Here is a 15,059-nt window from a genome sequence, read left to right as displayed (position 1 = left end):
CTTTACGTCCTGCTAGTTCCTCTGCTACACCATTCATCTACTCAAAATCTTCCGGTGGCTCCCTACCTCACTCAAAATCAAGGTCAAAATTCTTAAAGGCCCTACAGGCCCTGGCCCCTATTAGCCTTCTGAGCTCATCTCCATTACTCACCTCCAAGGATCATTCTGGTCATCCTGGCCTCCCTGCTGTTACTCCATCCTGTCAAGTGCACCCCCACCTCTGGGCCTTGCACACCTGCTCTTCCCTCCGCCTGGAACACTATCTTCTCCCTTATCCACAGGGCTTGTCCCCTGACCTCCTTTAAGTCTTGACTCAATGCGTCATTCTGTAGAAGTCATGATCTAGCCAGGAAAGCAGAAATCACCCTAGATAGCTCAAACAGAGGAAATTTAACATAGGGAACTGGGTGGGAAGGTCCTGGAAGAACAGAGTAAGCAAAAGGATGAAGGACAGGGCCTGGGAGAGCCACGGGGAAGAATGCTTGACACACACAGACCAGCAGCTGCTGGCAGGCGGGGTGGAGCCCACGAGCCTACTCCTGCCGCTGCGCCCTCCTCCGGCAGCTGCGATGCAAGCTGTGATGGCCGGCTCCTCGGCTGGGGAATTAGAATCACCTCTGGCCTCAGCCACCCTACAGAGGCGTAAAGGTGATCCTCGGTATTCCTCCAGCCTCCTCGGCAGCTGCCAGTTCCTCCCATTCACATAGCCTACGAGGACCCCGCTGGTACGGGAGCCTGAAAATTTCACTGACTCCCTGACAGCGAAATATAAAAGGGGCAGGTGCGGGGCTGGAGGCAATAGGTAGGTACCCTGATGCAGATCACAAGCCCCTCCCTGCCGTAACCCATTCCCTGCTTTATGTCTCTCCTCAGCTCTTAGCGCTGGGTACCCTGGTCCATATTCCATCCTCTTATTATCACCGCTTGTCTCCCCTGATGGAATGTTAACTCAGCGCCGGCCGATGGCTCTCCTCTTTCACTTACTGGATAACCTCATGACTGAGACCCTTCTCAGCACATCAGAGGCACTCCACAAAGACTGGCCAACTTATTAATGAGCGGGACCTCTGCTTGTATCTTGAAACAAGCAGAAGCTGAAGCACTCTGTGTGCTGAGGCGAGGGCATCGCGTGGCACAAAAAATCGAAAATATAAATGAGAATGGCAGTCGTCCATCACTGCCCAAGAGCTACCCGGGCCACCCCGCCAGACAGCCGGCGTTCCCGGCGCTGGGGCCTCGCCTCGCTGGCTTTATTTAACAGGGTCTGGAGTCTCTCTAACACGCAGCCCCGAGGCGCTTTCAAGGTGGGAATGGCCAAATAGCATAACCGCGACTCAGTCGGGGCATTTCGCAGATCGGAGGAATAGACTCATTCTGGCATGTTAGCACACACGGTCACCGCGCTCTTGTCCATGACACGTGTGACACGTGTGACTAGGCCCTTGGAGGTCCACCTCTGAGTCACAGGAGGGGAACCAGAAAGAAAACGAGAAATTAAAGAATCACTTCCCCTAAAAAAAGCTTCAGGAGCATTAAAAGTTACAGTGCTGATTAAATTAGTACACAAACTAGGGTTCAGAAACCTCAGTGGAGTGAGTCTTTTTTTTGTCATGTTGCTAACAGGGAAATTTCAGCCCTGCTGTGTGCTGGGCATAAAGCTTTGTCTCCTCCAATGTGACAATGGCTTTCCCTTGCCTTGGTATTAGAGGACAAGAAGCCATATATCCAAGAAAAATACTGCTTAATTAGAAGTTTATTCACCCTGCATTTAATCTCCAACTCTTACTCATAAATAAAATAAGGATGGTAAGATTTTTATCTACCTGCATTATGAGAAACAAATGAATTGCCCATTTAATGCTTAGAAACACTATGATATGCTTGAAGACAAATGAAATATAATAACATACCATTTGAGGCCAAACGAAATGGTTGTTTTAAATCAGAGTCCTGACAATAACTTTACAAAAATCTTGCCCCAGTTTTAATGCAATCCCATTGAACTACTCCACTAATAAAGTATTCCATCTGCACTCTTAAAATAATAAAAACTCCACTGAGACCAAGAAATTGATCATCTCAAGATAAAATATAGATGTTGATTCTGACAAATTATTTCATTAGTGGCCCTAGAACACAAAAGTAATACAAAAGCTATTGATAATTCCCAAAACTCAATAAAATATTTTCGTTAGAACTTAATCATTGTTTATAAAATACATACAACAGGGACCCTCTCAGCTTTCATCAGTCAAAGATCAGTCACAACACAAAAGTACAAGGTAGGTATTGAAGCTAGTTCACTCAGTGAATAACGCAGAGTGGTTTTACAGTGAAAGCATTTTTATTCTAACACTTTTATGCACTCGTGTGTGATCTTATATGCCAATATCATGGCGGTAAAATTGGTGTGTTTTTTAATACTCCATTTTTTCAGATAGCAAATGAGCAACAGACTTTAAAATAAAAACTTAGTACCAAGTGCGATTTGTAACGTGTAACACAGGCAGTGCACTCATACCTTAGTTGCTTCATTTGCCGATAGGTTCAAATATTTTGTCCATGTGGATTTTGAGATTACATTATACGAAAATTCAGTCATTTGCATAATAGAAGTCAAATTTTGATGGATCAAAGGACTTTTTAAGAATCCATAACATTTTTCCTCCCCAAGTAAACCCAAAGGAGGATAATTCATAATCTGTTATGAAACCAGAGTCACACTTAGTTAATGTCAATTTTAGTTTTTATAAAGAAAAGCATTGAGTTCAAGACAGTTTTTAACCGTAAGTGGTGCCTTGCTCTACTTTAATCAGATTCATATGAAAATATTAAAATGAATTTTATGCAATCTATTTTTAATTAAAATACATTTTCCTAATTCCTCCTTGGAGAAAGTAGGCCACTGTCATGCACTCATACACACTTATGATTCATAAAGGTCAAATGGCAGATCTGAGACTAGAAGAACAGGGAGAAATGCTGGAAGCAATTTTAATCACGGTTTACGTGCTCAAAGACTCTGGAATCTCTAAAATCTGACAGGAACTCTAGAAATTATCTGCTACAGTCCCTGCTGTGGTGATGAGGGTCCTAGATTTAGAAGAGGTAAAATCCGGCCAGGGTCATGAGACCACATGACTGTCTAGGGCGTTAGACACCAGAAAGCCAAAACCCGGAGAGAAAACGGAGCGCCATGGGGCTCGTATGGAGCAGTGGGATATCCATGAGGACACGGGGCCACGGGACACACTAGGACAGGGATGGAACCCTGGCACAGAAATGGCTTTTTTGTCTCCCACCTAGTGTCCCTCTGTTTTTTCCTAAAAGGTTACAGTCCACTGTGACTTGGAGGGTAACTGAGGCTCCAATCTCTGGCCCCAGAGGGAACAGGTGGTGAGCCAAGCAACGCCAGTGGTCCCAGGGATGTGAGCAAGATGAGGGCAGCGTGGTTAGAGGCAGGACCACGGGCAGGATGGTAGTTCACAGGGCAGGTGGAAATGTGCACCTGCCGCCCTACAGATGGTGGAGGACGCGCCTCTCAGAGGTGGGCGGGGCCGGGCTCCCAGTCAGTAACACAAAGATGAGCCAACAGAAAGTTACAAAGCATGCCACATGTTCTTACTGTCAACATTTAACAAAGTAAACCTTTAACACGAAGACAAAGGAAAATAATTATACTATTCAAAAGAAAAATACAGGAGCTATGAAAAATAATCACTCACACTGTGGAATGCGGATAGAACCTGAGTTTAAAATCCCTTTCAGTCATGGTTCTTTCAATCACCCAAGACTACCTGCGGGGACAAAGGCAGGTGTTTGAACTCAAGGGCTCCATGGCACGGCCCAGTCCAGCTCCGTGGTGGCCTGAGCTGGAACAGCCATTTCAGTTCCCTCCAATGCTCTTCCCAAGACCTGCGGCCACATGTGGCTAATCCAGGGTCAAGGACAGCTCTTCTTAAGTCTCCAAACAATCCTCAGACCAATCAACAAATCCAGAAGGAGGGAGACGCTCAGTGAGAGCGTCAAGGAGTTGGAGATAAAGATCTCAGGGACCTGAGAGTAGAATTAGCAGCACCCAGCCGGATTCTGCAGCAGAAGAAAAGCCTCCGAATTAGTCATGATATTAAGGCTGCGAGGCAAAGCGAGCCTGTGTAGGGCATGACTCACTCCAGCAGTGGTCCTTCCCTGTGCGGAAGGATGCGACATGGCTCCTTTTCCTATAAATGGAGCACGTGCTCCAAATAGCAAGTGAGCTGGGTCGACTTTAATCAATAAACAAACAAAAGCAGAATACGACGCGATTGCCTTAAGTGGACATTAAACGTTTAAAACTCATTTCAGAGATGGTTATGAGACTCAGTAAGTGTTCTGAGAAACATGCTGTCTCACAGGGACACTATTTTTTCCCTCTTTATTGGAGCAGACATTCAGGCAAACGACAAGGACCAGCGTGAAGGGTGCATCTGTACCGGGTCGGAGTGTTCTAGCAGCTACCGCTCAGCCAGGGATAAATATTCCAGAGCGTGCAGTCCAGGGAGTAACCCTGCTAACACAGCAGGCGGTTAGAGCCTGCCGAGCGATGAACTCCACCAGACAAGAGGAGCCCGAAGTGGCAAATATTTCACTGAGGCTGGAGAAGAGATCCTGCCAGCCTCACCTGCCTAGCCAGGTAAGCTGAACCGAGACTAAGAAAGTGTGCTGCGTTGTATTAAGACGTTACTGTAGCATCTGCTTCACTTCTTTACTAGCCTCTTGTGAAGAGAGCCTCCAGCCTGTAACACTGAATCATGCAATTTTAAATGTACCTGGAAATCCAGATTTTTAAATGGCAAGATTATCCAGCCTCTCCTTTATTTCTCTCTTATCGCTGTTTCATCGTACTTCCTCAGACTTTCTTGTAGAGACTACAGAAATGTGTTCACCTAGCACTGTGGCCACCTGCTCAGCTGTAATGCGAGCAGTTTCAAGGACTGACTGGGCTCCGAATATCCACAGGGAGTCTTTTGTGTACGTTTTTGATCAACAGTCTTATCCCTTCTTAAAAGAAGCACTTCCTTCCTAAAGCCCCGTGCTCTTGGCCCAGGGCCTGCCTCCTCCTTCTCAGCCAAGACGGACGTTCTCAGGAGCCCCCTCCCCTTCCAGCCACCCCCTCCCTCTCACTGTCCCGCATCCTGGGTGCCTGGCCTCCCCCAGTCTGGGCTCACTGGAGGTGGGCTCTGCTTCCTGTCAGCTAATCCCTCACCTGTGCCCGGTATCCTGTCCCCTCCTACAGCCCCGGGGACTTTGCCCAGCTTACCATCTCCCCCTCTCTCTTCTCTCTTCAGCCTCTTCCTTCACCATTTCCATTTAAGGATGACTAAGTAATGCTCCCTTAAAAGCCATCCCCTGTCCTCATGTGCCTGCCAACTGAGACAATAATTCTATTTTTATATCTATTTCTTCACCTCTCAATTCTCCCTCCACTCATCACCATCCAGTTTCTTCCCCCAGCACTGCTCTCAAACTACTCTGATCAATGCCCCTTGCTATGAATTGAAGTCCCCCACAAAAGATACACTGAAGTCCAAATCCCATGTACCTGTGATTGTGACCATATCTGGAAACAGACCTTGACGTAATTGAGTAAGATGAGGTCTTGCTGGGTTAGGGTGGCCCTAAATCCAGTATGACTTGTGTCCTTACAAAAAGAAGAGAAGACAAAAACAGAGGCCCAGAAAGAATGCCACGTGACTACAGACTCAGAGGGTGGGGATACGTCTACAAGCCAAGGGAGGCCAAGGATGGCTGACAGCCACCAGAAGCTAAGAAGTGGCAAAGAAGGACTCTTCCCTGGAGCCTTTGGAGAGAGCATGGCCCCGCTGCCACCTTGATTCTGTACTTCCAGCCTCCAGAGCTGCAAGAGAAGATATCTTTGTTGTTTTAAGTCACCTGGTTTGTGGTATTTCATTACAGCCACACTGGGAAACTAACACATCATTGATGATAGAATTTCTGAGAGGGTGACCATCTGTCCCAGTTCCCCCAGAACATAGGACTTTCAGTGCTGCACCCCAAAAAGGTCCTGGGAAAATCAAGATGAGTTGGTCACTCTACCTCTGGCCCACATTTGCCTTGAACTTGCAGCATCATCAGATACTCTGACAGCCACCTCCTTCTTGAAAAGCTCTCCAGTGATACCTTCCTCTCAACTAATAAATTCCATCGGTGGCAGGTAGGACCCCAGCTGCCTCAATCTGAAGTCATCATTTCAGACTGTCCTCCTTTATCCCATCTAGAATCAACAGCCAAGAACTTAGGGATCACTCTCTGTGCCTCCTGCTCCCTCCGGTCGCACATCCTTTAAGCCATCAACAGCACCCTCTTCAAATTTCCATAATCCACTGAATTCTTCACATTTCTGCTACCACTCCCACAGCTCAGTCCCTCACTATGGCTGGCTGGCTGCCTTTGGTCACAGCAGCAGCCCCGGAGTGGGGTCTTCCAGCCTCCATCTCGCCATCCTCCATGCAGACAGAGGGGGACATCTAGAGATGCCTTCGGATGCTGTGCAGGATTGAGTCCCGACTGTCTCAACTCCCTCTGCCTCCTCTCCACAACTAAAACTGAGATTCCATGACTTAGGTACTTGCCACTTGCCAGAACCTGTTGGGCTCCCTCCCTCACTTCAGGGCTTAGGCATTGCTGGCCTCCTCTCCCTGGACACCACTCCCTTCGTGAGATTCATAAACACCGTGTAACCGTCATCTGGGACTCAGCTCTGGCATGGCCTCCTCCTGGAAACCTTCCTTTACCACGCCTCTACTCCCAGCCTGTCTGGTTGGTTCGGACACCCCATCCCTGGGCTCCCACAGCACCCGGCAGAGACACCCGTTAGGACCCTTAAAAGAATGTAAACCAATGGTCCTTTTGGCTTATATTCCGAATGATATTCTAAGCCCTTAACAGGAACAGTGTTTCTTGCTTCTGTCTCCTCAGTATTTAGCACAGACCCCGGTACATAATAGACATCTGTTAAAGGGGTGTTGAATGTTCACTCCAAATTTTAAAAATGCAAATTAAGAGGATGCTGAAATGCCATTTATGAACAACAGGATTGTCCCGGATCCCAGAGCCTAACAGAGCACTCTGCTGGGAAGGCCAATGGGAAGCAGACACTCACACCCAGGGCAAAGAGAATGCAGACAGGGGCAACCTTCACGAAAAGGAGATGCGCACTTTCCAGCAAAACCACAACTGCATTAACTCTGTGACTCAGCAACCCCAATTCCAGGGACCCCCCCCCCAACCTGGTCACAAACACGAGAGAATAACGCAAACATCTCCCAGCAGGGAGCGCTGAGCAGACTGCAGTTCATCACACAGAGGAGAGCTCCATGGCTACAGAGTGCAGTGACAGAAAGCCACACTACAGGGGAGTGGGCTCCAGCACACACCAGGATGTCAAAAAATGCTCGCTAGAGAACAGTTTGGATCTATGTCACTTTTTAAGAAATGAGGGTAGGACTGCATATATGGATGTGTGTGTGTAGCTTTGATTACATTAAAAAGAAGCATAAAGCATTAAATGTAAGTAAAGGGTGAGCAAAAGGCACAGAGAGGGAACAAGGTGAAGAAATTAGGGAGTAGAGCTAGTATTTCTGAACACCTGTTGTTTTATCAACTTGAATTTAAACACTATAAAATAATGCGATGTAAATTTTGAAAATCAAACGCAAAATTAAGCAAATGAAATTAACTGGACTTTGAGTTGGTGGCACCATCACACAAAAAGGAAATTATTTCAAGTGATTTCGAAGCAGTAATTTTGCTTCAACTTCCCAGTGAAATTTACACCCTGAGGACTAAAAGAAGGACCCTCATCTTAAAGGGTTTTCTGTAGTCAAAAATGACTAGAGTTGCAGAAAACTGTTATTCTGAGACAGCTGAGGGTGTATGGCAGGAAAAGGCAGAAGGAATAATTACGCTGGCCTGCAGAGACAGGATTCTGTGCACAGGAGAAAAAGATAGAGGCACAAAATGGAAGAGGTCCAGAAAAACCAGAGCGTCCTGGAGATGAACTGGAAATAACCAGAGCAACTTATGGTGCATTTTAAAGAACGTTTTCCTCAGTTCTGTACACTGAACAGACCTCACTTTGAGCAGCTCCGTGCTCAAATCAGACAAAAATGGCTAATTCTCAGGCCTACCGAAGGAAATGAATAGGAGGAGTCAGGAACATCTTGTTATCCCAGAGGATTAATCAAGCCATCAAAGGCCACTGGGTTGTGTCAAAAGAACTCAGGACCCAACCTCAAGAGGCTCCCCTAAGTCTGAAGTGTGATGATTTCACCATTTATAAGAATAAAAGCTGCAACTGATTGAAATATACCAAATATTGAAATTTGTGTATTAAAATATTTCTAATACTCAACATTTTTAAAAAAGCAAACATAACATCTTATCTGTCCTCTGTGTATAATGCTAGAGAACCAACTAACTGGGCTCTGGAGAAAAACAGTAAAGGGAAGGAAAAATAAAAACATTCACTCTGCCATTCCTATCCCTTAGGATATTCAAATAGTTGATGAGGGAAAGTTGCCTTATGGATAAACACTTTAGCTATTAAATGAAGAAAGAATAGCAAAACTTAAAACTCCCAGTTTTGCACCCACGAATGAATCAGTAGACTGGGGCCATGATCTTCTATGACCAATAACTTCACATCCCAGTGAAGGACACAGAAGAGACAGAAAGATTCACACCTGCATCTAAGTGGCCTCTCAATCACTAATTTACAGCAATATTCGGGACAGAAGAACATCTGAATGGCACTAATGGGAGGCACTTGGCAAAATCCAGACTGTGGGAAACTACAGGACAAAGAACTCGAGTTTGTTTAAAAATTAATTTGCAAGGGGAGTACCCCCACCACCAGCACCGCCAACAAAACACAGTGAAAGATTCAGAGACTCAAGAGCTAAACCAACCAACTGCCATGCATGGACTTCACCCAGTTCCTGACTCAATCTGTTAGCTGAAAAGTGCACAAGCCTTTTTGAGACCACCAGGGACCTCACAGCACTCACTGACGTTTGCCAATTTTATGGAACTGGTTTCTGTTTGGGTTTTCGAATGGTGTGATAATGTTAGTATGAATTCTTTATCTTTGATAGTCAAGAACTATTATAATAAAATTACAGGATTTCTTGAATTTGCTTCTAAATGGTGAGTGTGGGTGGAGCATGGGTAGGGATTTAAAAGAAAAAAGACAAGTCATGAATTAATAAATGCTGGGTCTGGGTGTTCCTTTGGACTATTCTATTTTTGTAGATATTTTAAATTTTTTGTGATACAAGAGTTACAGAATAACAAACCACAAAACTACTTATTGGATGAATTATTAAAATACAATGTCTGATGAATTATACCTAGCTTCATACTATAACTGTAAGTTCCTTGCAGGCAGAGACAAAGACTAACCTGCTCTTCATCTCGAATGCTTAGAGTGAGTGCCCAGGGTGTAAAGAACCCTAAATAAGTTTTGATGAATTAAAGAGTAGAAGAATGTATATACTTGCTAATTAATTAATCCTACAGACCTGTGGCGATACTTGAGACAGTAAACCAATTCTGCCTGCCATGCGATGCCGGATAAAAAGCACACAATTTGTGGTAAGACTAAGCTTTGTTGGGAAATGCTAAAGTGAAGAAATTTTTGCTTTACTTGGTTTTGTTGTTATTTCCGTGGGCCACATTTTTCTCCCCTGGTTCAAATGCCTAGGAGGCTGACAGCACCGGTTAGCTAAAGGTGACCCCAACGATGCGATTTTCTACCCATGATAACTCTGGGCTTGAATTCTTCTTGAGACAGTGATCGGTTTCAGAATGTGAAATTCTTGTGACAGGGAATTTGGTATTTTTGCTCTTATTGGAAACAGTGTCTAAAACAGAGTGACAGCACCATCGAGTGATAACCACCACGACCCTCCATCACTGAGCAGGGACTGCATTTCAGCGGTACCCTTGCTTGCCCCTCACCTTTGTAGGAGATGACCGGGTGCTCTGCTCTCTGGCACCGGGATGTGTCTGTCTCTGGCTGGGCGAGTCTCCACCAGCCCAGGCTGGAGAACAGCCAAGCAATGACGCAGGGTCCCTTCATGGCGGGCAGGAGGCCTTGCACTCTGGGCACTTGTCTTTAGCCAGAAGCTCGTCGTCCCGTCATGTGGGGAAAGTGCCTAAAACACACAACAGAGAACCAGTGAATGGACAAGACTACAGGTTTCCTGGTGGGTGGTCCTTAGGTAAAGCCCCATCACTCCCTTTAAAAAAAAAAAAAAAGAGAGAGAGAGAGCACCTTGGAGTGCTTGGACCAACACAGCTTTATCTAGGAGATACTTCAGAACTATGTGGGAACGTGCATACGTCTCAATCCACGCCTCTTATTCTCCCAGCAACTTTATGAGACGACCCACTGATTATACAAGGAGGGATGTTCAAGAGGAAGCTCTGTGGAGCTGTCGTCGTCATCGCCCCCTAAGGAATGCAGTTTAGAGTCGTGCTCATTGATTGGTTTTCCCTTGGATCCTCATTCTCACCCCCTCCTGCAAACACAGATCTGTATGTGGAAGCCCTAAGAATCCCACCGTTCCCTTTTTACAAAAGCCCCTAATACATAAGGCCATGACCGTTGTTTTTTATTCATCACCTGATTAGCATCATGCTATCCAACTCTTAAAAATCATCCCAGTGGGTGAATTCATCCTTTGAAATCTCCAGATGACCTGCCTGCCAAGTTTCTGGCTAGAGGTCAAGTGTGAATCAAATAAAAGCTATATTGAGCACCTACTGGGTGAGATGAAATTACTATGCTGGGAGCTGTGAGACTTTAAAGATTATGAATAATTTAAAAGATTAATAAGCTTTAAAACAAGATGGGCATAGAAAAACAACTAGAACCCGAGCTGCCAGAAAACCGTGACAAGAAGCAGGAGTGCTGGGGAGTCAAGGGGGGGTCCCGCTGCTACGTAGAGATCGAGGGTGTGTCCAAGGAGGAGTTTATGTGTGCATTTAATAGTGGAGGGTAAAGAGGATTTCAACAGATGGAGATTTCTGGAAGGAATTCAGAAAAGGCTGAAAAGACGCACTGGAGGGGCAAGAAGAAGGAGTAAGCAACACATGTTGAGAATAGTTTACTGCACTTGACCCAAACCCCAGGAAACAAAGGGGAGTGAGTCATGAGAAGCAGCTTAGAGAGGAGGTTGGGTTAAGATTTGTTCGGTGGACTATACCAAGGTCTGAGGTCCCTATTTTTAGGCAAGAAGCTACTGTAGTATATGAACATCAGAAGAAATACTAATAAGATTGTTCTCACAATAGCATATGTCGGAAATTGGGTAAAGAAGAACACAGAGGTGGAGAAGTTAATTTGAAGCTACAGCAATTGTTCAGAAGAGAAATAAATGCAGCTGTGACTTTAGGTGGTGTCAGTGTGACAGAAGTTGAGGCAAACCCAGCAAACAGTGATTGTGATGGACAAAGGAAGTATGGAAAACTAAAGATGTCCACAGCTTCTTCAACTTCACTCCCTCTGAGAGCTGGGTCTATGCCCCCTCTCTTGAATCTGGGTTTGACCCTGTGACTGCTTTGCTCCGTTGAATACAATGGAAGTGATGGCACCCTGGTTTCCAAGCCCCCTCTCTAAGAGGCTGGCAGGTTTGACTTCCTGTCTCTTAGAACACACACTCTGGGGCATGGAGATACCAAGTCAGAAGTCCAATGCCCCTGAAATTGGCATGCTAGAGAGACCACAAATAGGTATTCTAGTGACCTTTCCTACCAAGCCCAGCTTCCCAGCCATTCCCACCAAGGACCCTGATACGTGAGGAAAGCTGAAACCCACTGAGTGACTTCAGTCTCACAAAAGCAAGGGAATCAACTACTAGAGCCCTGCCCAAATTCCTAATCCTCAGTGTGTGAAATCTAACAAATAGTTGTTGCTCTAATCTGTTAAATTTGGGGGAAGAGAAAGCAAAGGCACAGATGGTCTCAAGATAAAGAATATAAAGTGTCTTCGGGGATAGTAACGCCATTGTTTAAAATATGATAATCAACAGAAGAAATTTTAGAGGAGAAGATGTTCGGTCTTGTTCATGTGGGGCATAAGATGCTGAGCTAATATTTAAGGAAATGCAGCAGATTGTGGGAAATCCAGGATGGATGATCAGGAAAAAAAGAGAATTCATAGAAAGCATATAGTATTTGGAATGGTTAAAATTATGGGCGGTTGAGATCCACTGGGGGAAAGAAAGCATGAGAGAAAGAATAAATGAGCTAAAGAGAACTGATTATTTAGAAGTTGTTAAAGAGAAGTAACCACACGAAGATGATAGAAGAGAACAGAGAATCAAACAAATATAACACCATGGGGACCAAGTTAAGCAGGACAGAATAACACACTTTAAAAAGAGGCCTGGTCAACCATATCCTGATGAGGAAGAGTGAAGACCACTTGCTTCAGTCAACAGGCAGTCAATGGTCAACTTGAGGGGTCAGTTTCAGAAAAACAAGAGGCCGTATCCTTGGAGCAAGGAATCCAAGAGGGAACGGATTGAGCAAAAGTGGGACAGAACATCCATGGTATCTCAAATGCTGGTTAACCCCAGAAAATTCAGTGAAATCAGAAAAGCACAAAAAGATCAAAATTAGGAAGGTTTAGGGTAGAGAAAACAGACCATTAAATACGGCTTCTTTTCTGAGAAACAGTGAGTGGAGAAGAGATTGTAGATCTAAGAGGGATAGGAGGTATGAGATCCAAAAAAATGGAGGTGGCCAATGATAAACGTCCAGTAAAGAGGGTGGTTATGAAAGGGAGGATGGGGCCTCACCTTTAAATAGGAGTGTGCACCCGAGTATACAGTGAGATGTAAGATGAAAGGGGAAAATGTGAAGCGGAGGCTACGTCAAGTTTCACAGTCGCTATATTTTGAGTCCCATTGACTCAATGCTCCCCATGATGGAAACGTTCCAGTGGGGCAGAGAAACAAGTGAAGGGGTTGAAAATCATGATGAGGCAAGAATATGGTTTCTGTTGGAGGGCGAGAGCCTGCACATGAAGGTGGAGGAAGGGATGGAGAGGACAACTGGGAGCCTGGGGCACACTGGTCTAATCGGTCCATGATCTCTGGCCAAGGATGGCTCATTGTAATGGACAATGGAGGCACAGTGCTCTCTCCTCCTGGGTTATTACAAGTATGACTCATTTCACTCTTGGAAAAGGGGTCCCAGGCTGCAAAACTGGAGGCAGCTCCAGAACTCCAGTCTATAGGTGAGCACGTGAAGCTGCCCATCTCTTCTTTTCCCCCTGACCTGAGACATACGACATCACATTTCATCAGATGACGTATCTTAATACAGAATAACACTTGTTAGAAATGTTTTAGACATAATTTTGTTCTGGACAGAGCAAGGAGATTTGGAGTAACCTCACCTGTCCACTCAGGGAAGGCTACAAATAGATGATCACCACCCCACATCAAAACAAACTGGTGATGAAAAAAAAATATATACATATAAAGGACAATGAAAGTAACAATGAACTCTTAGTAAGGGCTCGCTAGCTCTGTGGCAGGCATGACAGTTAGCCCTTACACCCCTGCCTGGCACCCAACAGGCACCCAGAGCAGCATCTCCAACACCAGCTCCCACTGAACAGAATTCCCTCGCAAAGACGGTTGGGAGCACGGCCGTCTCAGCCTCTGAGACTGAGCTCACGTCACCTGCGGGCGAAAAGCAAATTCCTCTCTCACAGAGAGCTTTTCAATCTGGCAGACCCAAGACAACACAGAACCCCCTTGTGTGAACTAAGAAACAAATTATGCAAACACCTGTCCATTGGAACTGCCCTACGTTTACAACAGCCATGCATTCCCATCTCAGTCCTAACATCTCTGCCTCCCGAAGGAGAGGTGGAGAAAAATAACACTGGAGCCTAAAACGTTCCTTCCCCAGGATTTTCAAAGTGATGATTAGAGAAAGAAATGCCGTGTCAAGGGAAAGAGCAGCTAAAATGGGGAACAAAGTTTGATGAGGATGAGATGAAATTACACGTTTGCCACGTTAAGCTCAGAGAAGCACATTTAATGAAAACAGGTGATTTTTAGAAGTTTATAATTTTCAGACTATAACATGTTACCTTTTTTTCTTAAAATAAAGGTACTACAAACAGATCCTCATTAGGGGCCAGGGAAGGGCGTTCACTTAGAGCGGAGTTTCCGGAGCAACCTACACAATGCAAAGCTAACACCTTGAATAGTCTTTTACTCCAAAGAGGCTCAGATCTAAATAGCAGGTCCTTCCGTCCTGGGGTCTGCAGTTCCATCCTCCACTGAAGAACGAAGCTCTAGCCTCTTGGTGCAATGCAGTGGGGGGAGGAGGCATATTTAGATCGGGGGTTTCAGTGCTTAATCTCAGCACTACTGACATTTAGAGCCAGGTAAGTCTTTATTCTGGGCAGCGTTCTGAGCATTTGGCAGCATCCCTGGTCTTGACACACACTGGGTGACAGTATCACCCTCCCCCTCCATCTGTGCCAACAAAGTCCCCCCAGACCTCGTCAGATCACCCTGGGTGAGAAGCTCTGATTCGTATGTATCAAACTGCCTCTCCCTCTTTAGAAATTAAATAAGCTAGCATCATTGGAAAGATTATTTTTAAACATGCTTATATAAATCACCCAACTGAATTCATATTGAATCATTTCAACAAAATTGCAATAAAAATGAAAATCACGTTAATTATAACTATTTGCTACATCAGGGAAATAGAGGAGGAAAGAATTTTCAAAGGATCGATTTTAATAAAAGTTGTTCGAATTTCATCCTGCTATCTCTGGAAAATTAAAAATCTATTTGTTAATACAAAGCGAGTGATTTTTGGCAACAGGAAGATTTCTTACAGCAGGACAATTTGGGCTAGAAAATAGAGGCTTTTTTGTTGCATCTATTTCAAAATCCCTGAAGCCTTCCATTTAGTTTCCTGATGTGGGAGGAGGATCTCTCCATAAGCAAAATCTAAATAAG

General features: G+C 45.0%; 1 protein-coding gene across 7 annotated transcripts in view; it reads right to left on the bottom strand.

Moving 5' to 3' along the window:
* Positions 1–15,059, bottom strand: part of SEMA5A (semaphorin 5A) — a 449,868-nt gene that overhangs the window by 284,754 nt on the left and 150,055 nt on the right. For 6 of the 7 annotated variants that reach the window (XM_072958863.1, XM_072958862.1, XM_072958865.1 and 3 more), the window contains one exon: positions 10,021–10,217. The exons of the other annotated variant lie outside the window; for it this stretch is intronic. In XM_072958863.1, the coding sequence (XP_072814964.1) occupies positions 10,021–10,141 (121 nt within the window). In that variant the 5' untranslated portion in view covers positions 10,142–10,217. The remainder of the gene's footprint in view (positions 1–10,020; positions 10,218–15,059) is intronic. 7 annotated transcript variants of the gene reach the window in all.

Source organism: Vicugna pacos, chromosome 3, assembly GCF_048564905.1.
Source record: "Vicugna pacos chromosome 3, VicPac4, whole genome shotgun sequence".
In the NCBI taxonomy this organism is placed as follows: Eukaryota; Metazoa; Chordata; class Mammalia; order Artiodactyla; family Camelidae; genus Vicugna; species Vicugna pacos.
This window is presented reverse-complemented; position numbering and strand designations above follow the sequence as displayed.